Here is a 27,360-nt window from a genome sequence, read left to right as displayed (position 1 = left end):
CAAATAAAAAGCCATCCATCTAGAGTCAGTAATTACCAGGCTGATTCTAATATGGGACAAATCCTTCAATAGCTATATACACATACATGTTTGCCATTTGGGTATCCAATTTAAATTGCAGTTCAAATTGTATTTTACAGAAGGTTTAGTGAGACTTGGTTGTGTAATTTCACTCTTGATGGGTGTGCAAGTACTTACTATTTGGATACAAACAAAAAGTACATCTCCTTTAACGTGTAACCTGTACAAGTAAAAATAAACAGAAGCTCAGAATAAATAAGATAATCTTTATTTCCATGTCTTCGTTATTTATAAAATGATGTGTCCACATTCAGTATTAACAAGGCAATACAGACAATCTTTTCCGTTTTTCAGGTGGAAGTCAAGCTCTAGAGACCTTTTTCTATTTAAATTGTTAGTAATTGATATGAACATGATCGCCCCACTACTCTTGAAAACAAGGTTATCTGAGATGGTAAGTGTACCATAATGGCAGCCCGCCCAGTCCCATCAATGAGTTCAAATTCTAAGGACAGTCATGTGTCTCTAGAGCCGGCATCCACACTCATCCCTTCACTGTATACAGCCATACAACTTCATTACCCAGGATGCATCACTGTTTCTTGCTTAGTGTAAACCACAGTTCACACAAATTCTTGACCGTTCCCGCGCAGCAAACTGAAATGATCAGTGTCATTGTCAGTTCACCAGCGTAAGAGGATTCTCAAACTCGATATCATATGCTTCCCTGACAGTCAAGCACAAAACCCCAAGTAAATGTAAAAAAACAAACCAAAAAATGATAAAGCAATAACTCTCTATTCTACAAAAAGGTAAGAAGTGCCGAAAGGAAAAAAGAAAAGTAGTTTCATTGATATCCCCCCCAATCTACAAAGTATATACTGTAGAGGTTATTATTACAGTAACATGATTCCATGCAATCAAATATTCATCTTGTGTACAGAATTGCGGATTCAGTAGTAAATAAACATGTACAGACCTCTATAGGGCCCGGTGGCCAGATGTTGCCGAGCCATGGAAAACCAGGACACAGGAGGATGTGGTTCTGAGCACATTTTTTCTTATTGGTGTTAAGAAGCTTTGTTTTGTTTTGTTTTGTTTTAACAGATCGAACTGAATTCACCGTCATTTCACTGTCTTTGACTTATTTTTTTTTTCCGTGTGGTGCGTGTTCGGCAAGTGGACCAAAGAAAAAAGAAAAAAAAAAGACAAGCAGCCAACTACTGTGACTCAGTCCACAGAGCACCAGGACCCAACAGGAAACCAATAATTTAGAGCTAAAAGACAATCTCAACCCTGCGCGTTCATTCAAATACATGATCTAATGATATAAAACATTACCCTTTGAGTTGCTAAAAGACTGACAACATCAGAGGAGCGTAATAGTAGCGCACAAAGCACGCACACTAAAAGCTTTTTACCCTCATGACCAACGTCTCCGAACACAGGAGTGGTCGCGGTGGGCAAAAACAAAATGAAGGGCTTGCAAGACATTCATTTTCACCACTTGTTCAAAGTGGAGGTGCAGTGGGGCTGTATAAGGCATGGTGTGAACAATTACTTTTGAGACAATCAAGCAGTCTACTTGTCCTTCTTTAACTTCTATTTTACAGTATGTTCAGCTCAGAGCCTGAAATGTCTACCACCTCAAAAACGTTGGGGAAAGTCGGCTTTCGGGTGAAATTTCAGGATGAATCCTAACATGCGCTATAGTCTTTACAGGTGAATTTAATGTAACCTTCTCAAAACCTTTGATTGCAAATATCCGGCAGCTCATTGTTTGAATGGCAAAATACACAATGATTCCAAAACAATCCATGAATCAACTAATAAAGTTCCTGATTCAATTACAATTGACTGACAGAACCTTACTATCGCGAAAACTTCAAACAGAATGTTCTCGGAGTGAAGTTGCCACTCAGGTTAGAGTGTCAACAGCAGGTTGCAACAGAGACACAGAAAGACTGCAAAGAATCACAGAAAGACATAGAGGCGGATGTCCTTGGACACCTGTTGTGAATTTTGCTGTTCGGCTCCCTCAGAGAGGAAAAGTACTGAAACTTTGAACAGTTGCCTTCGTGGATTACAAACAGTTGAGAGAATGTCAGCTGTAAAGGTTAGAGTGCATTTTTCATCCTGAAGTTTCACTGTACACACACATATCCACACATACAGTATAAGCGCAAACACAACACACACAAGGAATGAATTAAAAGAGACGAATGGCAATGACATCGCTGATTTCATTGCCGCCCGATGTTTTAGCCTTTCATTTTTCAGGTTTCCAAGTTTTGAAGGTGGGTCCGCAAATGAAGCACTGAAGGAAGCGGCCAAGCGGCGTGAAGCTATTCACACCTTCAGCTGGATCACCTCAGTGCTAACGACAAGTGCAGTCAGATCAAGACAGTTGAGCTCTGCACACCGTACGTGTTCGGGGAAAGATGAAGAGTGACGAGGAAGCTTTACTGCGATGACCTCGACATCACAGTAGTCCACGAAAAAAGTCATTTGCAGAAGCTTGGGCAGTACCACCAGATTATTGTGGACACACGCAGACATAAACACGCACAGGTTTGGTTGTTCTCCACAGTGACCTGACACACTTGCACACAAACAGCAGCCCGAGAGCCACATTTTTTCACACGCCACCAATCAGCAATCGCCGTTCCATCTCTGAGGTTCAGCTTATTTAGGCTTATCTTCTCTTTGACACCCCACCCCACCCCACCCCACCCTGCTTTTTTAATCTTCATTCCACTGCTCTCCTTTAAGTCCAACAAATGCACTGCTAAGTTTGCACTGTACTGTAAAAACAAAAAAATAAGTAACTGAAGACATCTTAAACTTGTTTTCGGCATTCACTCGCATTCATACCAAAGCTCGCAGCTGCTTTTTTTTTTTTCCGCTTGCACAATCATTCCCAGGCATGCCTCTTGACTGTGTAGTGGTGGTTCATCTGACGCGCAGGTGTGGGGAATGATGAGAAGGGTGTTGTCGCTTGTAAAGGGAAGAAGGAAAGCCTGTGTCTAACTGTGTGAGCGCGTTTGAGGGAGACGACTTAATTCTGCTGCCATCTCCTCCGGTACTTCCTCTCATCATCACCTGCCAGAGCGAGAAAAGGAATTGTCATTTTTAAGTCACACAGTCAGCAAGCAGTCTACAGTAGTTCTATAAGAATAAAGAGGTACTGCGTGGATTGTACCTTTCCAGAGAAGGGAAGGTAAGAATTTAGACTGCATTTGAAATGCACAGGAGGGGAAAAAAAGGATAGTCAGTCAAAGGATGAAATTGAACTCGGTTTAAACATTAAACAGCTCTACTCACTCGAGGCGCACTAGAACCATCAATTTATCAAATACATTACATGGGGAAGAGTTTGAAATTACCTTCATGATAATTTCTGGAAATATATTTTAGTGCCTCATCCAGGAGGATGACAGGGATTGAAATTTTCAGGACCACGGTCCACTGAGACCAACGCAGAGGGGTCACCTGGAAGATCAGCTGCATGATAAAAGCAATGGAAGAATTTAAGAAATATTCCATCATCTGAGAAAATATACCAAGTGATAGACACTGTTACTGCATTGAATGTTGTATATGGTTACTGTGAACATTGCGCAAAAGATTCCAAATTGTTTTGCTGTTAACATGATTAACACCATCATTAGGTTTGTTGTTGTTGTTGGCAATGCTCTTAACACCATATCGTAGCTACAATGTCACTAAATTGCGAGCAGACCTCCGTTAACTGAAGTCGGGGGGTGGGAAGTGGGGGGGGGGGAGGTGTCGAGGGCCGTTTCGAGTGTCAGTGTCAACACTTATTTTCTTCGTTTTTGCTGACCTACTTTTATATAGGATTCATTTTTGTCTTATGTGCCACACCTCTACACAGTTTCATGTGTCCCTCCCACTGACTATTGTCGTTCTTCAGCTATACGAAGAGTGCACTGAGAAACCACTCAACAAACTGCGATTAAAAAATAAATAAATAAAGCCACTAAATGTCAACTTCTCGTAAGCGAGTGATGGAATACAAAATTCAAGTGCATAAACCTCCAGCATACTTTGTTATTACATAACCTGCCGGATCAATATTATTATCACAATCAAGCTGTTCTTTTCCAGTGCCATTATTTATCACATAGAAAATGTTTAGTGCTGCTTCATGAATTTTCTTTTAACTCTAGAAAACTAACGTCGTGTGATTGTCCCCCACACAATATTTTTGAATGTGATATTTTGTATTGGGAAATTAAAGCAGACTACTTCCAATTTGGCAGTTCTGCTTTTACATAAATGTCATTCCTACAGCGGAGAGGTAACAACAATTTATTCTCACGTCAGTACAGTCTGCCACCTACCACAAATTTACACTTACAATAAATGTTTATATGAAAAACATTTCGAGGCCATAAATGAAAAAGCAGCGGCAATTGACTTCTTATACTGCGTGACAGCGTCGCAAACTGAAAACTCATTGTATTGGCTTCAGACCTCAAATTGTGCCTCCACTTTTTCAAATAATCCATGATAGTGCTAAAACTGAACGGAATGGAATTATGGCTATGCATTATTAAACATAAAATAAACAAGTATGTAAAAATTACCCACACACTCCGGACGGAAATAACAACTGTGTAAAAGATATACTTACTGGCATAGGCTCAACATAAAGGATTAAGAAGTGGAGGGAGAGAGAAAGGACGATAGCTCCCAGTAACCAAATATTGACCCAGGGAGGCATTCTGAGAAGCGACTGATTCTCAGACAAACTGTCGTGGGGAGAAAGAGTTATAGATCAGAACAACTTGACAATAGAGACACACATGCAAGTTTTTGCATTTTCATGTTTGTAAGGTTAAATGTAGGCGTTGAGTAATTTTATGATTAATACTGCATTCTAATCAATGACCAATGACATGCCAATTCAATTGCAATTCATGCATCGGAACAAGAAGATTCTTTCTAAACAAGACAATAGCCTTGTCTCTATGGCGAGAGATAAAAACAAAAGAGCCTTGTTACTCAGTCTCTATTTACGTTCCAGAACTGTTTGAATGCTGTAACACCTGAGCAAAGCGCTTTCAAGTCGTTAAGGTCATTTTATGGGTGTGTTGTTGTGGCATGAAAATCATGCGGCTATCCCTCTGGCAGATGTGGAAGGCTTCCTCAAAGGAGTGCTGTCATGCCGGATGACAGCGTCTCTTCAATTACAGCCGCATGACAGATGACATTTACGTCTGACATTTAAAGGAGATGATGACTGACCTGTTGAGCGCGTTGAACATTTCAATGGTGACCAGCACAGACAGGGCCATGGTGGTGGGGTAGCGGGATTCAAACACTTCACAATCTATTCCCTTAAACACCGGGTTCTCCTCGGTGCACTGCATGAAGTGTCTCTGTGGAGACAGATGCATACAAGCTCAAGAACGCGTACGTGCGCAGGATGCCACCGGGATCTTTTTATCCATCCGCCCGTTCACTCGTTTTCTTCGGAGTCCCGGGCTTTCCTCTCCCCAGCCACTTCGTCCAGCTCTCCCGGTAGGGATACAGAGGAGTTTCTCGTAGAGACATACAGTAGTTTCTCCAAAGTAGTCGGCGTGGCCTCCTCCTGGTGCGAAGTGCCTGTAACAGCTCACCGGGGAGGTGTCCAGGAGGCATCCTAATCAAATTCCTAAGCCACTTCATCGGGCTCGTTATGATGCGGAGGAGCAGCAGCCTTGCCCTGAGCCCCTCTTTGATGGCCATGCTTTTCACCGTAAAGTTGGGTTGTAACTCGGCGCAAGTACATCCCGTACAGAAATGAGACGTGCGGAATCCAACTGGCAGAATTTTTTCAGCCTTCTACACTGTTCGCAGCTTGCCCCTGCTATTCGTCGATATTCTCACAGGCTATAGGAGGCGGTGAAAAGCGTCTACGGCAGAGGTCGCCAACGCCGGTCCTCGAGGGCACCTGTCCTGCAGCTTTTCAATCTCTCCCTGCTGTTAAAATGATCAGCTCATCAGCAAGCTCTTGAGAAGCTTGATAACGATCCTGATCATTTTAACAGGTGTGTTACAGCAGGGAGAGATTGAAAACCTGCAGGACAGGTGCCCTCGAGGACCGGAGTTGGTGACCCCTGGTCTACGGCATTCACCACAATAGAAGTCCAATTCTGACACTGATCGTACACGTCGTAAACAAACTTCCTACAGCACACACTGTTTAAAGAGTGTGACTGCTTGACTGGAGGAATGAGAAAACAACACTGAAAGCACTGCGGAGAGAGATTCAGTTTGCAACTCACCAGCTGATAAAAAGACACCTGTGGACCTTCTTCATCAAACAGGTACCACCATGTGGCTGCACTCACTGTCCCGAGACCCACATAACCTAAGACAAACACAACATGTGAATTTACAGCACTTGTCAGAGCTACAGTTCTACTACTACTGCTAGATTTTTTGGAACATTTGAAATGCTAATTTTTATTTTACACTCAGAATTATCTTTTGGTGGGTACGTGAAGGAACTAAACGGGGGTTACATGGAAAGTCAACAATTTTTTTTTTTCCAGTAATGTGTTCTATGCACCCCCACTAGTCTAAACAAGGCATTCTCATTAATATTGCATTTGGGAAATATGAGTTAAGCAGCAAAATCCACCCGTTTTTAGCCATCTCAAGGGCGGCCATTTTGTCACTTCTGTCCACTGGCATCACAGTTGCCCAGGGCTCAGATAACGACCAATCACGGCTCACCTGTTTTCTGAGGTTGAGTCCTGATTGGTCTTTACCTGAGCCCTGAGCAACTTCCATATCATCTTCAGTCGACAGAAGAGACAAAATGGCTGCCCCCTGACCAATCTAAAAACGGGTGGATTTCTACGCAACATTAATCAGAATGCCGTGTTTAGACTAGTGGGTCTGCATAGAACATATTCTGGAAGAAAATATGTTTGGGTTGACTTCCGCTTTAAATTGTAGAAAAAGAGCATGTCTTCTTTAAAGTGTGCTGTGCATAACAGGCCAGAGACTATTTCAGTAAGTACCTCCAATGGCCAGGTAGCGGAAGAAAAGCCATCCTGAGATGAGAGGTTCTTTGGGATTACGTGGAGGTTTGTCCATAATGTCCAGGTCAGGGGGATTAAAACCCAGGGCAGTGGCAGGCAGACCATCAGTCACCAGATTGACCCACAGCAACTGGACTGGTATCAGAGCCTCAGGGAGACCCAGAATGGCAGTCAGGAAGATGCTGCAGTTGGAACAAACATAAACATGAGAAGAAGGAAAACGACTGCTGTATCTCCGCGCGTCCGCCTTCCTCACCACACGACTTCGCCCACGTTGGAGGAGATAAGATATCTGATGAACTGCTTCATGTTGTTGTAGATGGCTCTGCCTTCCTCCACAGCAGACACAATGGTGGAGAAGTTATCGTCAGAAAGTACCATCTCGGAGGCTGATTTGGCCACCGCTGTACCCGAGCCCATTGCGATGCCAATCTCGGCTTTCTTCAGGGCGGGAGCATCATTCACACCATCTCCAGTCTGCCACGTGAAAAAGCACTGATTTAATTCAAGTTTCACACACTTAAGTAGGTTTTGTCCACCATAGTTGATCAAAATCCTTTGCTAATTCAGTGGTAAAGTTATAGTTACAGTAAATATTTGTATGAAAAACTCTACTAGGCCATACATATAAAATAATGACATGAAAAAGTCATTACGGCAGTTAACAAGCCTGTACTGTATACCATACAGCAAATAGTCAACGCTTACTCCCAAGAATTTCCCTAAGGTACCATGTGTAGCTGGTACAATAGCGGCAGGCTGCCAAAAGTAGGACAAATCCATAACGTTTGTGTTTTTACAACTTTTGCCAATCTAAATAACTGAACTGAGCCAAACATCACTTGGAGGAAACGATCCACCGTCATTTCCTTCATTGCCCTCACCATGGCAGTGATCTCCTCAAAGGACTGCAGGTACCCCACAATCTTGGACTTGTGAGCTGGCTCCACACGTGCGAAACATCGTGCGTGTTTCACAGCCTCTTTCTGGGCTTCCGGCGTTAGATCATCGAACTCGCGGCCGGTGTAGGCCTTTCCTGCCACGTCTTCCTTCTCGTCGAAGATGCCAATGCGCCTGCAGATGGCCACCGCTGTGCCTTTGTTGTCCCCCGTGATCATGATCACACGAATACCTGCCTCGTTGCAGAGTTTCACCGAGCCTATGACCTCATTCCTAGGCGGGTCCAGCATGCCCACGCAGCCGATGAATGTGAGACTCAACTAAATGGAAACAAAGAGAACAGGAAGATAAGACAGAAGCATTCATACAGTAGTAGTTTGAAGATGTGGTCACTCTGCATTAGGAGGCAGATAACTGGACATGGGATTCTATTAACTCATTGAATGCCATTGAGAAATGTATTTGTCTTTTCACAGTCCAGCCATTCAATCCCATGAAGTTATTTATATATTTTTCAGTGACTGAGTTAATTACTGGATTGAATATTCTGTTCATTGCATTTATTTTTTTTTCACAAGATGTTTCAATATTGGTATTTGTCCAACCCAGAGGTTCACATGGTTAATTTAGGAGACACTTAACTGCCCTTTCCAGCCTCAAGACTGCCAAGACAGACCACATACTGAACCGGGGTGTGTGGTGGTTATGCCAACATGTGTGTAGCTTTAAGGATTGCTTTGACTGACATAAACTTAAAGCGGAAGTCAACGCAAACATATTTTTTAAGGACATGTTCTATGCAGGCCCACTAGTTGAAACAAGGCATTCTGACAAATATTGTGTTTGTGGAATAAGAGTTTACCCACCTGTTTTTAGCCATTTCTGGGGCGGCAATTTTGTCACTTCTGTCAACTAAAAATGACATCACGCACCCTTAGAGCTCAGATAATGTTCCAATCATAGCTCAGCTTTAGAAAACAGGTGAGCCATGATTGGTCGTTATCTGAGCCCTGAGGGCATGTGATGTCATTTTTAGTCGACAGAAGTGACAAAATGGCCGCCCCCTGAGATGGCTAAAAACGGGTGAATTTTATTATTTCATGTTAATCATATTGCTTTGTTTCAACGGGTGGGCCAGCATAGAACATATTCTTGAAAAAAATGGGTTTGGGTTCACTTCCTCTTTAAATGGACTTAGTAGTGTACACATGAAGCTTTGTGTATTACTGTATATTAAGGCCATATAGTTTTCATAGTGTGTGTTTGTCTGATTTGTGCTCGTTTCTCTCAGCGCTCTGCCTAGGGGCACAGTTTCATCACCACCTAGTTTGCAATTCAAACAGCCATGTGGGTGTGGCTGGCATCATGCAAATATTTTCATTGACCTATAGCCAGTAATGATCGAGTCCGATGAACTCTGCCTAGCCAGCAAGTGAAGAAAGAGAATCATCTGACAAGGAAAAAGTGTGTATGTATAATGATATATACAATGAGTGCACTGTGTGATTTTTTTTTTTTAATCATTGAATCTCAAAGATAAATTCCAATTAAGAAAAATGAGCACATCAAACAGTACTGCAGTTTTCTTGGTATGAAGCCTTAAGTTGCATTGTTTTTAATTGTTTTCATGTTAAAAGAGTAATATTAAATCTAATTTCAATTGAAGAAAAGTTAGCCATGTTTTGTCTCGTTTCCCTACCTCATAGTCCACAAACTTGCTCGAATTCTCCAAGTCCATGTCCTCTTTGCGTGGTGGGTTGTCACGGGTGGCCAGAGCCAGGCAGCGCAGGGTGTCCCTCCCCGTTCCCCAGTCACGGACCTTGGACATGAGCTGGTCACGCAAGGCTGGTGTCAGTGCCACCTTGCCAGTTCCCATGCGCATGTACTGGCATCGCTCAATCACGCTCTCTGGAGCACCCTGTTGAAAAAGGCTACAATTGACTAGACAGGCAGAAAGAGACATTAGAATGTGATGGAAAGGAAAAGCAAATCATTTAATTATGTGACTGCCCCGTGCCTTGATAAACATTTTGCTCTGAGAGCCGGGCTTGACTGGCGTGCAGTAGACTGACATGGACTTGCGGTCACGGGAGAATTCCAATGTGAACTCCTTCTTCATCAGTTGCCTGATCACCTGAAGGAGCAACAAGCAACATGGAACAACAGCAATTACCAAAATAAGACTCTATAAAGATTATCAACAGTAGCCAAATGCACCTTGGCCTCAGACAGGTACAGGGATCAATAGATTATTCAAATTTTCTATTGGGTTCCGTAAGGCCATAGTGTACATTTTGTGGGGGGAAAAAAACAAAAACAAAAAAATTAACCCACACACCTATTGACAATTTAAAGTCTTTAATGAACCTGATATGCATGTTTTTGCAATTTGGGAGAAAGTCAAAACACCCAGTAAAAAAAACAACAACAACTAAACAAGCATGGGACGATCACGCAAACTCCACACAGGAAGGCCAGAGCCGAGATTTGGACCAGCATCTCTCGATTCTGGGGCAGACCTGCCAACCACTATCGCACTGCGCTGCTAAAATGAAAGTGTTTTTCCAATTATATTGACTGACGAGAGCATTATTATAAATATGTTTCTCCATAACATTCATTCGTCTCTTGGATGCATGGTAAATTTAGACCATAAACTATAATCCCTTCAAAAACGAGTAATCGGACAAATATATCCAACAGACAAACTAAAAAAGATTGTAGAGAGTGGATGTTGTTATACTGTGAAAGAGTACGCCAGATCCTACCTTTACCCCAATTTTCAGAAGAAATAAATATCATAGCTAAGCTAATACTTTTGTATGCACTGTGTAGTCATATTTTTAGGCCAGCTGGAGGGTGAAGGACAAGTTTGGTTCAGGGGCAAGTAGAAGGAGGCGGCCTTCGAACAAATACCAGCCACAACAAATTTTTAGCAAATGCAAGGTACCAACAACACGTTGAACAAATGTTAGAAAGTCATTAATAGTGTTTTTCATGTACTCTGCATCAGGCCTGGGTGAACCACTAGATGTCCTTCTCGGTCAGAGTTTACTCGATAATGATGATTAGGCATTATGACACAGCTTTTATACAAGTTTTTTAACCATAATGATATTTTTAATTACTGTTATTCAAACAAAACACAATTTTAACAATTTTATCTAAAAAAAAAAAAGAAAAGAAAAAGAATAAAAGCATATTTTATAAATCATTGTATGTTTATTTACATTAAAAAAGTTAGTGATTTCACTTTGAAATTTCTTATCCCTGTGAAAAATTGTACAATGTCGACAGCTCTCTGACATTGAAAGAGAGTGTATTGAAGCACTCCACGACGCTGGATGGTCTGTTTATGACGTAGTCTAGTAAATTTAATAATCATTGTAAATTTGATACACTGCATTGTCTTCTCACTTGGATCTGTACTATTTACACTTTTACTGTGCCGAAATGACTTTAACCAAAAGGGCCGTTAACACCACAAAGCGAGTAGTGCCAATGACGTTTGCATTCGCATTTGCATTTCCTCGTGAGGCTCACCGAGTTGCAGGCCCCAGCACGCTCCACCTTGCTGAGTCCGGAAAGGTCCGTTTTGAAGACGTTCATCTTCTCCACCAACGTGGTCAGAGCAGTCTCTGTGGCTTCCCCCACTTTCTCGTACACTCCTTTGGCCTGAGAGAATATGAAAAAAAAAAAACCACGCGTGGGGATGAGAAGCACACTGCCGTGACCTAGATGACTGGACTGTTAGTATTCAGTACGCATGCAGCACACACCAGTGATACTATGAAGAATGCAGTACAATAGCTGGTGTATTGTCACGAAGCCGTTCCCAGCTCCTCTGCTGGCAATATGTGCACTTGCTAGCATTAAATGCAGTTTGTTTAAAGTTTAAGAAGCAGTTATTATGACGCTAATCAGTAAGGAAGAATGAAACACAAATCACCGTGCATAATTGTTTTGTAAATTGTGTCACTGTAAAAGGAAGGCTAATTTATAGGGTGTTATTAAAGCAAGTGGAAAAGGATGTCCTTTTAGGGACAAAAGCTATTTGGCATTGCATTACAAAAGCGCATCCTGGGTAATGGGGTGAGAAGTAGTCAACTCAACTCACTGGACTCTATTTTCATGACGGTCTAAACCTGCGCAGCGGTCGGCTAAACTTTGGACGCACGCAGCTCGGCGCATTTTATAACAGGCACTTTGTAACGTTGTGGGTGTGAGCACAGCCAACTCGATTTGCCACCAACTGAAGAGGCTCCTCTCATTCTCTTTAAAGTCTATACGGGAGATTTCTGTAATGATTCAGAGGGTTTGATACACTCTGTTGTTATATTTATGAACGAAACACGATGACCTGCACCTTGCATGTCCGCGGAGCTCAGGAGCTGTCTGCCTGCACCTCGAATCAAATCACCAAAATGACGTCACATTACCCGCGCCAATACTTAGATATGACAAGTGGATAATTCATGTGCTTTAATTCTTTGACCAAAGAATGTCAATAACCGTTCATAAAGAAAAAAGAAGGGAACTCTTTTGAACTGTAAAAAAAAAAAAAAAAAGTATTTTATTATGAAGGACTGTGGGCAGCATAGATTTTTTTGTACTATAAAAAAAATTCAAGTCGACGTATGCATGTTTGACTTTCTATGATTTAGCAACTCTAAAGTTCAAAAAGTGTTAACCACTTTTGATAACAGTTCCACTTTTTGAGGGATCGAGGAGAAATCAACCATTGTAGTTTCTGCACTGTTAGTGAAACATATTTAATAGTAAGCACACAGGATAAAAATGCCGACAAGTTAAATTACCGGAAGAGTCACTCAAACGGAGTTGTTATAAGTGTATTTCTATGGTCACAATGACCTTCCTTCAGGCGTCACTCTCAATTACTTGGGCTGAATGCAGGATACTCAACAATTCACTCATTCCCTTTGTCCTCAACATTCTGTCCAGGACAATATTTAGATCTGCTGGATATCCAACCCGGTGGTGAGTCATGCTAGTAAAGTCTCTTTAAAAGGTGCTGAAAAGTGAAGTAGGGGAGAGGACACACTAATGGCCAATCATTTGTTTGTGTGACAGCACAAAGCAATAAAACTCCTCGCCCGCCTCCAGTGCTCAGCTGCTCCTCTTTTCTGCTTGGGCTCCCACTCAGCTATTTCATCACCTCAAAACATATTAAAGTGGTGGCAAAACATCCGTCCACAAGCAGAAGCAGAGGATCAGTGAGGCTGGGGAGGATACATGCAATTCAAGTTGTGTTATCCCAGGCCTCTCTCGTCAGTGTGGTTACCGTGGCAATGACAAAGAGGTGAGAAATGCAATTCCGAGAATACTTTATCAAGATTGGGATACAATTATCTCTTCAACAAAAACGACACAAACCAAAACTGCACATTGTTGTCTGTGTTGCTTTTACTAGTTGTATGGCAACAGAACTATATTTAGTATGTGTGTGTGCGCGTGTTTTTAATGACCTCATTGTAGTCCAATGAGGAGTCATTGCACATGGAACACACAGTGGCCAGCTCCAAAAGTCCATCATAGTCTCCACACTGGACTGACCGGTCTCCTTTCAGTCTGGAGGAAAACACAGACCAAAATGACGCAAAATTCAAAAACACAAGGGGAAACACTTTACAGTTCACCACACATCACGCACTCATGAAAATTCATGACTGAGGATGACGGTCAGCTGTTTATTTAGCGTTGCAGGGTTGCGATGAGGAACAATAGTCATGCGGTGGTGAACACGGTTTCAACGCGTGTGTGAAATTGCGAGGCAGTGTGTGTTCTCAGACAGGCGGCGCTGGTGACATGACGACTGTGTATCCCTCCCCAGCAGAGAACACAGCCGTTGCTAGCAAAACTCCCACACAATAACCCACACTGTGCTGTTATGAAAGCCACAGGTTCATCTGGAATCACATTCTTAACTGTGCAGCTAAACAAACAACATGCAGACACACTTAAACGTCCGCTCATGCATAAACAGCACTTTTTTTCACAGTAACACAATTATAATTCATCTTAAGCACAATATGAAATAATGAGATAAAACATATGCATTCTACAAGCTTGAATGATTGAAGAAGAGTTTAGTTTCCAGAGAACTCTTGCATTCACTAATATTTACAGACTTTAGCACCGTTTTTATGACACAGTATATACATATAGTGTATGGAATCTCTCTGTGCGAGTTAAATCTAATGCTTGTTTTTTTTTTTTTTCCAATTAAAGCGGAAGTCAAACCCAAATTTTTTCTTTTTTTAAAGAATATGTTCTATGCAGGCCCACTAGTTGAAACAAGGCATTCTGATTAATATTGCCATTGTGGAATATGAGTTAAGCAGCCAAATCTAGCCATTTCAGCGGGCGGCCATTTTGTCACTTCTGGCGACTGAAGATGACACCACAGTTGCTCAGGGCTCAGATAATGACCAATCATTGCTCAGCTTCAGAAAACAGGCGAGTTGTGATTGGTCGTTACCTGAGCCCTGAGTAACTGTGATGTCACTTTCAGTTGACAGAAGTGACAAACTGGCTGCCCCCAGTGATAGCTAAAATCGGGTGGATTTACTCTTATTCTTGTTTCAATTAGTGGGCCTGCATTGAACATATTCTTGGAAAAAAATGTTTGGGTTGACTTCCACTTTAATAAAGTATTTGCATAATAAATTCAATCCTCTTATTCATTTTAAGGGTATTAAAATTCAATAAAATAATAGGACAGAAAAAAAATTAAGGGACTTTTTTTTTTACAATAAATAAAATGCGAGATTAACTACGAGTTAACTATGAAAAATGTGATTAATCTCGATGAAATAATTTAATCGCTTGACAGCACTTCACACACATAAATATGTATTAACTTGAAGTTTAAGGTCTGAAACTCACATTTCCCCTTCAGGTGCATATGTGGATCCTGTTATTGAGAACTCGTGCAGGGTGCAGCTGGAATTCTGTACTTTGTCCACCACAAACATCTGGAGGGGAGAAAAAAAAATGCACAGTAATTAGCTGCACAGTCAGAGTTCATGTGTTTATGCGAAAACATGCTGCTTCTATTATTAACTCAGATTAGTTACGAATTGTCATGTAATCCAACTGCAAAAGAAATCATTTTACTTTGAATATGACACAGATGGGGTGCTAATTCATTTTGAAATAGATGTAAATAAATTAATATGGCAGATAGATACAAAATTGACTTTCTTTAAAGCAAACTCTTCTGTCAATGTATCTCGTGAAGTCATATGTGAATATAAATCAGACACAAATCCATATCCTCCATCCAAATCTTATAGTTCTCGTGCTTTTTAGGGTTGCCGGTGAGATAGCGGCTACGATTTGAAGCCAAAAACTCTCGACTGTGAAGCAGACATGCTAACAGCAAGCACATTGGTGCCCCCCACACAAATGTAAGAAAATGATACCTCACAAAAACTTTAATAGCCATCTTATATGATGCCACGTGACCTTTTTTCTACCGCCTAAGCCAAAACAGAGACAAGCCTCACAGAAAGCTGTTAGGAGAAGAAGTCAACGAGAACACAAGAAGAAACAAGCAAGAGATTCCAGTGGCATCACAACTGTGGATGACTGATGATTGTTGGAGAAAGCTCAAAAATCCTTTACTCACATCTTTGATTTTCACCCTCTGCCAATTTCCAAACATGCGGAGGAGTCACACATCATGTAACGCCTCATCAGTCACTCACTCGCTCGCTCACTAACTCTCTCACTTACACACACACACACTTTTGTGCACCATCGTTCAAGTCAAGGAAAATAGGACACTTGAAGACTCTTGCATTAGTTAAGTTTCTAACTTTCTTCAATCCTCAGCCTCCCTAAAACGCCTTTTGAAGTAGGTTGATTGGCAATGCACTTGTAATACTAATTTAAATATTGGGGCTCTAGATGGGAAGTGAATCCACGCAGTCTACATGAAAAACAAGAGGATGTACTGCATGTGTAATATTATTATAGTTCTATACACAAGGAGGTTTGTATGAATCAAACATAGTAACTGAACATGAAAACAATAATGATAAATGGATCGTATTCTTTATTTAGGAGGTTGATCTAGTAGCGGTAACAAACTTTTGGAGATGGGGAGTTCAGAGTATCACTAATTCCACTGAAGCTCTGATTTAAATGCATGTTCAAGACAGTCCGACCTGCAGACTGTTGATTGCACTGGAAAATATATCATAATATAAATATATACAATTTACTGGAAATATTAAAAGGGGAAACACACAATCTAAAGTAATCATTTGTATACATTTACCCAAAGAGGAAAAGTCAGGAGGTGACAGTGGAAATTACCCAATGAAGGCATGAATGTCTATCTCCAAGTTTTATGACTTCTTTGAAATGTTAATGCAATATTTCAATTGGCAAGAAGAGCTGGGTCAACTTGACACTGTAGATAGAGGCTGAATGTTAAAAGAAACAACTTCATTGCACCTTATGGTCAACTCAAAGCTGCAGACAGGGACAGTTAGTCAAAAGATCTTGATATTTGAAAGGTCTTAATCTTCTTGGACATTTCTCAATGTTCCGAAAGCTCATGAGGCCCAGTTCCATAACTCCGGCACAAATCAACAAGCGGCTATTTGGGGACCCAATGACTTGCACAAGGGTACACCCCGTGCAGCCAAAGCAGCAACTGAGAAATATAATAAGATTGTTCCTTCGTCCACTTTTTCCTCACTATCTGATCTTCTGTGGTCTCCACGGTAACAGGGCACAGTGTGATCCATGTGACTCAGTGGTGGTGGCACAAGATTGGATTCATCTCCTTACTTTCTCAGCTTGTGCGGAGATGATGGGTGAGTAACCACTATTTGCGTGCGCATGTGTTGAAATGGAAACGGGGATAAGAATATGGAGGTTCATCTGTGGAAGTCAAGCTCATGTGATGGCGTCTTCAAAGAATAAGTTCAGATGGGTAATCAGTAAAAGCATCAATAAAACTATTGATCACCCCCAAAAAACGTCATACGATGCTGAAAACATGAGAAGGTGTGAGATGAGTAAAAAACGTCAAGCTAACTGTCGTGAGCACCCCAACGTACACACGCGTTAGCTACGCCTGCCCAATCTTCTGAGAACCAATCAAAAGAAGCCACAGATGAGGGGGGACAAAAAGACAAATTACATTTTTTTGTCAAAATCATTCAACCCTAATCCATACAAGGTTTCTTGATTAGCATTTGCACAATCCTGAGTAACAAATCAAGTGACTGACTAGCAGGTGAATAGAACATTTCTTGCGTTCATGCCTTGAAGATGCAATAAAACCTTCATTGACAGTGCCAGTGACTTATTTAAAAAGATGTTTTTACGGCATAAATAAAATATAATATATATATTCGTAATGTTGTGGACAGGCAATGTAGGAGTTTGCACCCTTGTTCCTCGCCAGCGAGTAAGGAGGGCCTTTAGGTGGATGCGAGTCAATATTTGCCAACGTCAGCTGGGCTAAGTTTTCCTGTGCCTGGGAGGGTTGAAAGGTTTGTGGTGAGGTCACTCCTACACATCCGCCAAGTTTGAGGGAACTCCCTGCAGCGACACATTCATTACACACACACTGCACGTCATCGTGTGAGTGGGGGTATGTGTGTGCGGAGGCGCGCATGCAACATTTGAAAAACATTTCTCTGATGGGCTGCGGAGGGTTTTACAGCCACAAAGAACACAAATAATAATCAGATAAATAGATACAGGTATACCGGGTACTTGGGAATACCTTACGCCAAAACTGCTAATCACCTTTGCTTTTGGAAATGGGAATATTTTGGTGAACTGATGAGAAGCACGTACACTTGCACAGTATTGTGGCATCGGCCGAGTCGTGGCAGCACTGTGCAGCACCACAAGCGCTTTCAATCTAAAAATCGATGTAAACTACGGCTGCACAATATATTGTAAAAATATTGATATCGCGATAATGGCCTATGCAATATGCATATTGTAAAGAGATGCAATCATTTTCTTATGGAATTACTGTATTTGCTTTTATCTGAATTTGACCAGTAAGATGCAAACTTAAATGCGCTTCGCCACCCAATAGTTGGACACTATCTAGGGAAATTACAATTAATTAGCGAAGAACACATTGAGCTAGCTTATTTTGCCGCATGAAAAAGATTTACTTCTTTCATTAGATAATAAAAATGTCATTTGTTTAGGTACATGTTATATATATCACAATAATATTGATATCGCTTTAGTCAGCATCCATATTACATATGGGATGATTTTCCAATATTGTGCAGCCCTAATGTAAATGCCGCAAAGTGTTTTCCATTCTCATTGAGACCAACATGTATGTCTCCATGGAAACAAATAAAGATAAAACACACAGGAAAAGAAGACTAAGGAACTCTGTCCACTGGTATGAATAATTTAGAATTCCCCACATGACGTCTGAGCAAACTTTTCCTCTCTTTAAATTGTCTTCATGTCGATGTTGAGTTGGAGAACATGAATCAGATAAAAACAATAATTGTATACTTAAAGATTTGGTGCTCACTTTTTCTATGAGGTCTAATTTCAAATTCAATTTCTTGTTAAAAAAGAACATGACAGCCATGACTGTGAAGGTCATAACATCCCTCTGTGGGCAACCATAACTACGAAGTGGCCCATGAAAATGAGTTGAACACTCCTGGTCTATGGTGCCAAATCGCAAATCAATCAAAAGCAGCTTTAGGGTGGAATTGGAATTGCCACTTACTCTACAGACAGACATTTGGTTGGTGGTGAGGGTCCCCGTCTTGTCAGAGCAGATAACAGAGGTGCAGCCAAGGGTCTCCACTGAGGGCAGACTCCGCACGATGGCGTTCTTCTTGGCCATGCGACGGGTCCCCAGCGCCAGGCAGGTGGTGATGACGGCAGGCAGGCCTTCGGGGATGGCGGCCACAGCCAAGGCCACTGCTATCTTAAAGTAATAGATAGCCCCCCGCACCCAGGAGCCGCCATGGACGGGGTCCCCGAAGTGGCCGATATTGATCACCCACACAGCCACGCAGATGAGAGAGATGACCTTGGAGAGCTGCTCGCCGAACTCATCCAACTTCTGCTGCAGCGGCGTCTTATCTTGTTCTGTCGACGCCATCTGATTGCGGATTTTGCCGATTTCCGTGGCAACGCCGGTCGCCACGACGACACCTATAGCCCGACCGGCAGCGATGTTGGTGCCCTACGGAAAATGAGATAATTGTGGGTGGAAGAATTACTTTCCCCCCCCCCCCCTCCCATTTTAATAAATCAATCAGGAACTGCACTTAATGTACATTGAGTCATGACTCATAATCATGCACACATGATTTTTATGTAACAAGACAAACATGCTTATTTTGTGGTATTCGGCATCATTCAGTCACTGATGGAATACTGGCTTATTCGCCTTACTTCCATGCAGGCAGTAATGGTTTAAGTCCCCCTGAATGAAGGTATGAAAGTGAGTGTGAATGGTTCTCTGTCTCTATATGTTCCCAGTGATTGACTGGCAAACAGTCTCGGATGTTGTTTGCATTTCAACCAAAATTACTCAAAAGCGATACAGAAAAATCAATGGACGAATGGCATCATTTTTACATATCGATTCTGTTTTTTTTTATAAAAACAAGTAGACCATTTATGTTCTATGAAATCTAGATCTTTTTCAAGGTAACTGTGGAAACACTGGTGGGGAGTCAAGTTTAACCGCTACCACATGATAAAATCACACTAGTCGACAGCTAACCAAAGTTACTAGTCTGTAATGTATTATTAAAGTTACTAGTATGTAATGTATTATTAGTATGATAGATGGATGGATTACATGCATGACAAATAGTATAGAGTCAAGTATTGCATACATTAGAGCATGACGTGTTCTTGCAGTGTAAATGCCGTAAACCTATAAACCAACGAAAACGGGAAGACAAAAAAAAACAAACAAAAAAAAACGGTATCCCTGACAATATAGAAGAACAAAATTAAGTCAGACTTGTGCTAGAAGAAAACAATCTGCTGAGCCACACATAGAAGCGTCAGATTCACCACGGACATGTTGGAAATAACACTTTTTTCTACAAGTTTATGCTTGTTGAACACAAGTGTAATGAAAAGCTCCGAGTGGATTTTGACATGTGAAGTCTTTATCCCACTTGAAGAGCGATTAGCGCCACTTTCAGAACAACTTTATGCTGTTGTTCTTAGGTCAAACAGCCTTTTCGACTGGCTGAGAATGAGAGCCCCGCCAACCGAGAAAGCTGAGAGGAGCTCCGTTTTGACAGATGCAGATGTCATTCTTCAATCTGTCTTTCTGATCACTTTTGAGAGGGCAGTGCCAAGTTTGAATCTTTTATACATTTTGGGGCAGATAAATCATGTAGCAATTCATGACTCATTCTGTTTATTATTTTCGACATGAAGACATAGACTTAAAGTCGGGGTCAGAGTTGAAATTATAACGTAAGTAATTCAAGAGGTTGAGCTCACAGAAAACAACATGTTCTTCTTGTCTTGATTGACAGCTCTCGGGTCAGGAACTGGGTCAGTGTGTTTGATGATGGACACAGACTCCCCTGATGAAAAGATTGCACATGAATAAATGTTTGAATTCAAACACCAAATTAAATGAAAAGGGTGATTTCTACAAAAGCGCCATTGGTTGGCACGGGCAAACTACAAACATTCAAGCAGAATAGGACGGAAAGATGAGGAAGGCTGTTTGATTGTTCCTCATGGGCAAATTCCGGTTCCAATTTTATACTCAACTACAACACAAAAATATTTACATCCGAACAATGACAGTACAATTGTTGCATCAAATTTGGATTGAGGGACTGTTGAGAGTACCTGTGAGGATGGATTGGTCCACTCTCAAGGTGGTGGACTTAATAGAGGTCAACCTGATGTCGGCCGGAACTTTGTCACCAACTGAAATGAAAACCTCAATTACAAAACGCAAGCATTGTATGCAGCACTAAATGGAGCACACAAATAGAGGCTGGTTGGTTTTTCCCCAATTCGATAAAGTTATTGACACTCAGAAGGTAGTTATTGGGTGATTTATTTACATTGATGTATGACAGCAGCCGGTAAATTATGCTATAAAATGAAAGGAAAAAAGAGGGCTGATACTTCAAAATTGTCAGACCGATGCAATATACTTGTCTTGTTTATGACAGACATTATTTTTTAGAAAGCATCTCATGTCTCACTTCATTGAGACATCAGAAAATCAGTCTCGGAGGGGTAAACAAAAAAAGGAGAGAGAATACAGAGCCACTGTTCCCGCCTCTCTGTGTAGCACCTATGGGAGATGGAGACAGTGTGTCGGGTGCAACGTGGGTTGTGTTTGTGTGGGAGATGGCTGCAGGCTTCAAGTTGGCCAAGGTCGGACCGGCCGAGGACAGGAGAGAGAACGCCTACCTTCAGATTCCCTCCTCTCTATCAGACTCTTGCACTTGATAAAATTTACCATTTTGACTATACTGCTTAAGGGATATTAGTGACTAACATAACATGTTGAGTGGCTGTGACAAAATGTACTACACTTTCACAATATGATTCGTGACAATAGAATAACTGCATCTGAAATTCTTCAAATATGATCATAATAATAGCCAATAGGCAATATTGTCTTTATTTGAATTCTTACTTTCAATTTTTTTTTTGGAAACTTGTAACAGTTTTTCCACTACTCTTTGACATTTCTGCGCTCTACTACAACAACTACATGATACTATATCTGCACTATACTAAATATACTTTTTTTTTTTTTTCAGAGCATATACGTTCCAATCAGGAATATATTTGTCCAAATATGAACTGGACTCTGGCGAAAAAAAGGTTGGGAACCACTGTTCTCGTGTGCTTTAGTCATTCTACTAATGCACTGAATTGTCTTACTAGTTCCCGGACTACACAGTGCACTATTAAAATATCGAAACAAATGCTCAAATGGCTGGTCATAGATATCCCCACCCCCTTGCAAACTATAACCACAATAATCTACATTAAGTGAATTGTTGACAATGTGTGAATTCCAGTTGAACATTATTATCTTTGTAAAGGCGGGATGTTTAAGACAGCTCTTGTATTGCTTTAATTTGATTAGCCAGTGTACCTAATAAAGTGTCCATTGAGAGTGTCTATTCAAAACAAATAAGAAGTTCAGCTAGTTCAGTTTACCCTCTGCTTTGGAGACGAATGGACAGTCAGAATCTCACTCTTGCGTAATACGTTGGCAGCGTAAATGCGACTTGTTAGCAGGTTTCCATCTCTTCAGGTCTTCTGTAAACCCTCACACAATCCTGACACCGAGACCACTGCAGCCACTCCATTAAAAACCTCAAGGAAAGTTCCAGTGGAGGCGCAAAACGCAAATGTGTCATAACGGCGGCCAGCATCGCCAGCGAAGTACCTACAAGAGGGCAAATACACTGTAGGGGTGGAGCCTTATGTAAATATATTTATTATATTTTCTCTCCTCTGAGGCATTTGTGGTCAAATTGTGTCCTTTTCCAATACCTCCGTAGAGTTTACTTTACCCTCCTCACATCAAGTTCCAATGGAACCACCTCCGGGTAATCTGAGGTAGAGGAAAAGCCTGGGGGTTTGATGAAGTACGTAAAGGAGGATGCAGATTTATTTTCTTTGTCAATGTACCCAGCACTGTTTATGTTAGATGGCTTTCGCATGGTACTTTTGGGCAGAATGAAGTGCTAAGCTATCTTCTTCTTAGTGAATGTATAACACTTAGCAATCCAATAGGGCACACGGGCAATAAATAGAACATATTCTTGAAAAAAATATATGTTTGGGTTGACTTCCTCTTTAAATATTTCAACAATGGAAAATGAACTTTTATATTAATCATGCGTCTATCCATTTTCTATACTGCTTGTCGTCATTTGGGCTGGTCAGCAGGGTGAGCTGGAGTCTCTCCTGGCAAACTTTGAGCAAGAGACAGGGAACTCCCTGGTTGCCAGCCAATCCCAGGACACAAACAAAAAAACATTCACGCCTACGGACAATTTAGAGTCTTCATATAACTTAGGTTTTTGCAGGAGTACCCAGTCTGTAATAAAAGAGCAAAATATATTGTAATTTCTCAACCCTGAAACCTGACTTCTCACTTTTCTATTGAGCTAACAAATCGAGTCTTGTCTCTCATTCAGCTTAACCAGGGAACTGAAAAGATGACAAAAATCACAAAAATAATCACAAAGTGAATACCTAGCTGACCGTGGAATTCTAACTGAGAGAAAACGTTAGCGGAATGTTTAACAACAGCTCTTGTGAGTTTTATTATCCATGCAGGTGTAGCTAATAAACAGAGCGTGCAGAAAAAGTATTTTCAAACAAAGTTACACAGACGTGAGCAAAAAGAAAGCGTGGGTCGTTGGCATGACGATGGTGTCGTGTTGACAGTGACTATGAAGGCAATGGTGGTGGAAGTTGGGAATTGATGCTTCATGACCTGCGTGAGCTTGTCTGTGGGTCTTCTTGAGTACACACGCATGTGCGAAGGAACACACCGGCTGCAACAAGCCCGAATTCCAAAGTATTATCGCTTACCTAATCATAAACACTCAAAAGGGAGCTGCACACTTGTTCTCATTCATCCACGCAAGTTGTATAAACTGGAAGAATGCATGAATTGTGACATACATTAATCAAGTGAAGCAGTTTTAAATCTATATCATTTCGCATCAGAAATTCAACAGTGACTGAATTCCACCCCCACCCCCTATAAAATGCTATTAATTTTCCCTGCGGAGAGTATATTCTGGGTCCATTTTAACCCCGGCCAAGAATATCCTCATCAAAATTGCCTAACAAACAAGTAGCTACAATTAAAAAAAAAAAAAAAACTTCAACAACAGTCTTGTATCTGTTAACCCGCAGGTACTTGTTTTTTGTTTTTTTTTTCCTGGTGCAGATCTCATGCCTGTTTCGAGGCACCGTCTGACCTCTGTCTGACCTCTGTTCCTTATGTTTAATACATATGATCGCAATTTGATGTTTTACTCTTTCACTGTTTCGCGGTTCCCCCATAACCCTTCTGCATGTTTCTGCAGAAGCTGTGCAGCCACGTGGTGGGACTACAAACAGTTCCTAGAACTGTTTCAAGCTCACTCTTGAACATCAAGACCAATGTCCCATAAAATATTCACACGTTTGCCAAATGTTTCCTCTCTTCTTAATGAATTGTTTTTTAATATATTGATATATCTAAACTCAATTTTCAGACACATGGGTCAAATTTGACTCAATTTTTGGATGACAGTTTTAAGTAGTTTCATTTTTGTGTATTTTGGGTCACGAAATAATGACATTTAGTGTATGTTATGTTACTGTCAAATGGAAAAATGGAATGGCATAAAAAAAAAAAAAAAGAAAAAAAAAATCACATTTGACCTAAACAGAATGCAAGGGTTGAACCTGAAATGACTTCTTGTTTTCCCCTGGATTCACTCATCTAGGGCTGTCCCACAAATCCGTGCAAACTATCAGACCAATAACAAGGCGTGCAAAGCCAAAGGACTACGCTCCCAAAAGCAAGAAAGTCAAAGGTGACGTGACCATCTTAAACCTAGGAGGTCATGCGCTTGCACATGAAATGTGGCGTACACGCGTGCTGAAACCAGAATGGCAGCAGGACTATTTTTAGACAGGGCTGCCCACACGCGGGCGGGTTTATAGCGGGGGATGAGTGTGTGTAGTATGAGTGAAGACCTGACAAACATCCAGGTGGTGAGACTGAGAGTATGGAAAGCAAAAGGGAAGTGGAAAGCTGTGGAAAGTTAAACTGGGCCTTAAACACAAGGGAAGACCACAACCACTTACACAGAACCACACACACACACACACACACACACACACACACACACACACACACACTCACACATCCATGCATGCACAACTGGACCGTAGTCCTGGCACCTGCAAATACGGGGGAAAGACTGTTATGTAATCTAGTTTGTGTGATATTCCAACAATATTTCCAGACACATGAATGGGCATCAAAGGGTGTGGGAGTACATGTTTCTGTGCAAGCTGCTGAGAGCAAAAGCACACCTGCACCTCAGAAAAAGCCACACGGAAGAAGAAATGAGCTTCGCCAAGGGTTTGGTTGGCTTACCTGCCACCTCTACTATGTCTCCTGGAACCATGTCCCTGGCTTTGATTCTCTGCACAGCCTTACGGTTCATGCGGTACACCTTACCCATTTCGGGTTCATATTCTTTAAGCGCCTCAATGGCATTCTCAGCATTTCGTTCCTGTTCAAAAGAGATGAGTCAGGTAAGAGAAGACAAATGCAAATGTAAGCATGCTTCAAGTGATGGCTTTCACGCAACTCACTTAAATGATGTCATGAAACCGTACAGTATTTTCCTTTTACAGATCAAGACCAAATTAACAAAATGGATCCCTCCAAACTTAGCAATGTACATTGTTTATTGCCATTAAGTTGTGTGGGTGCGCCTGTGCATTAGAGGCTGACATTTTTTCGGGAATCACGCGGGTCCTGTGAATCCTGTGGGATTCCAACAGGATGGGACTCAACTTTACCTTTAGAGTGGAAGTCAACCCGAACATATTCTTTTCAAGAATATGTTCTATGCTGGCCCACTAGTTGAAACAATGCATTTTGATTAACATTGTGCTTGTGGAATAAGAGTTAATCCACCCGTCTTTAGCCATCTCAAGGGGGCGGCCATTTTGTCACGGCTTAACTGTTTTCTGAAGTTGAGCCCTGAGCAGTTGTGGTGTCATTTTCAGTCGACAGAAGTGACAAAATGGCCGCCCCCAGAGCTGGCTAAAAACGAATGGATTCATATTCCACAAACGCAATATTTATCAGAATGTGGGCCTGCATAGAACACATACTTGAAAAATATGTTTTTGGGTTGTCTTCCACTTTAATCACGGGATTGGGACGGTACAGGATAAAAAATTCACGAGAGCAGACGGGAGCGGGATTAAAGCATGAAAAAATAGTGTGCTCAGTTCCCAAACGCTTATTGCGTATTGTTAAAAGGAAAGGTGATGGCTAACATGCCACTGTGCCAGCTTTCTTGGAATGGGTTGCAGTCATAAAGTTCAAGATGAGTGACTATTTACAAAAAATACTACATTTATCAATTTGAACTTTAAATACCTTGTCTTTTTGTGTATTTAAATGAACATAGTTTGAAAAGAAAGCAAATAATTGTATTCTCCTTTTATATAAATTACCATCCAACATGTTCTTAGGTTGTGTTGCCGTTCCCATTGAATTCCCGAGTTAAGTAGGCAGGCCTGATACTAGTTTCCGTAGCCAAATTGCATTAGAAGGTGTGTGGAATGAAACAGTTTCATGTGGTGCCAATATGACTGGAACACATGAATGGAAATAAAGAGAGAGGCAACTACTGTACGTGACGTTTCATTTCACTGTCCTCGATCACCATTCTTAGGATTTGAAAAAAAAAAAAAAAAAAAAAAAGAGCAGCGTATCTCACCTGCCAGACACCAATGACGGCATTAGCAATGAGGATAAGGAGGATGACGACAGGCTCAACAAAGGCGGTGGCTGTCTCTTCCCCCTCCTCAAACAAAGCCAACACCTAGACAAACATACGGTGCACAGAGTCACAACTTCCTCATTACACAGCTGATACTTAGTAGTGTTTTGGTGTCGCGGAGGAAAAATGTCCTCATGGAGGATAGAGTTGACGCAGCAATGAAAATGTCATTTGTGTAGAACAGCTGTGCCTCCAGTGAGTCGTGATCATAGCATTTAACCTTGCAACTTCCCGACCACATTAAATTCGAATCTTTGATTGAATTGGATGCTACGGTGTATGAAAGGGGTCACTGACACGGTGCGAGTGATCATGATGTAGCACAGCCACTTTAAAATGCACTTTGGCTTTGTCCTGATGTCTTTATTAGATTTAACCATTGTATGCATTAGCCTTTGCCTTTTGGCTACGCAGTATTCTCACTAAAGAGGAACCTGTCTCTCAGCAGGTGATGGCAGACTTGTTAAGTATTTCCTTATCGTTTAGCTAGCTGGATTATTTACCTGGAAAATCTTCTAAACAAGCAATATTCAGGAATACAATAAATAACTGTATCTGAAATAAAATTCACTAAACTACACAGAAAACATGTATTTTCTCTTGACCTGGCAAGTTTATGTTATTATCAGGAACAACAACAACAAGTTATTTTTATTTCTTCTTGCGGTTATTATTGAATTTGTCCTGGTCATCGCTCATATAAGCATCTCCGATGTATATGTCCTCTTGTCGAAATAAATGTCAAATAAAGTTTTTAAATGCTGATTATATTTATTAAGCGAGGAAAGATT

The 27,360-nt window shown here is 41.2% G+C and overlaps 1 protein-coding gene across 2 annotated transcripts in view; it reads right to left on the bottom strand.

The window, feature by feature from the left end:
* Positions 1-273: 273 nt before the first annotated feature.
* The window catches only part of atp2a3 (ATPase sarcoplasmic/endoplasmic reticulum Ca2+ transporting 3), a 45,508-nt gene continuing 18,421 nt past the window's right edge, over positions 274-27,360 (bottom strand). The window contains exons 4-22 of one of the 2 annotated variants that reach the window (XM_086012088.1): positions 26,507-26,611; positions 25,144-25,282; positions 20,850-20,930; positions 20,490-20,575; positions 18,739-19,203; positions 14,886-14,974; positions 13,466-13,568; positions 11,523-11,654; positions 9,997-10,113; positions 9,679-9,897; positions 7,964-8,299; positions 7,336-7,556; positions 7,059-7,261; positions 6,315-6,400; positions 5,293-5,426; positions 4,679-4,796; positions 3,408-3,525; positions 3,224-3,254; positions 274-3,123 (exon numbers count right to left, since the gene is read on the bottom strand). In XM_086012088.1, the coding sequence (XP_085868214.1) occupies positions 3,250-3,254; positions 3,408-3,525; positions 4,679-4,796; positions 5,293-5,426; positions 6,315-6,400; positions 7,059-7,261; positions 7,336-7,556; positions 7,964-8,299; positions 9,679-9,897; positions 9,997-10,113; positions 11,523-11,654; positions 13,466-13,568; positions 14,886-14,974; positions 18,739-19,203; positions 20,490-20,575; positions 20,850-20,930; positions 25,144-25,282; positions 26,507-26,611 (2,757 nt within the window). In that variant the 3' untranslated portion in view covers positions 274-3,123; positions 3,224-3,249. The remainder of the gene's footprint in view (positions 3,124-3,223; positions 3,255-3,407; positions 3,526-4,678; positions 4,797-5,292; positions 5,427-6,314; positions 6,401-7,058; positions 7,262-7,335; positions 7,557-7,963; positions 8,300-9,678; positions 9,898-9,996; positions 10,114-11,522; positions 11,655-13,465; positions 13,569-14,885; positions 14,975-18,738; positions 19,204-20,489; positions 20,576-20,849; positions 20,931-25,143; positions 25,283-26,506; positions 26,612-27,360) is intronic. The other variant, XM_086012087.1, reaches the window with a different exon arrangement.

Source organism: Filicampus tigris, chromosome 17, assembly GCF_054856515.1.
Source record: "Filicampus tigris isolate MCC_2025a chromosome 17, RoL_Ftig_1.0, whole genome shotgun sequence".
Lineage (NCBI taxonomy): Eukaryota > Metazoa > Chordata > Actinopteri > Syngnathiformes > Syngnathidae > Filicampus > Filicampus tigris.
Note: the sequence above shows the minus strand (reverse complement) of the source record. Positions and strands in the feature narration are given on the sequence as shown.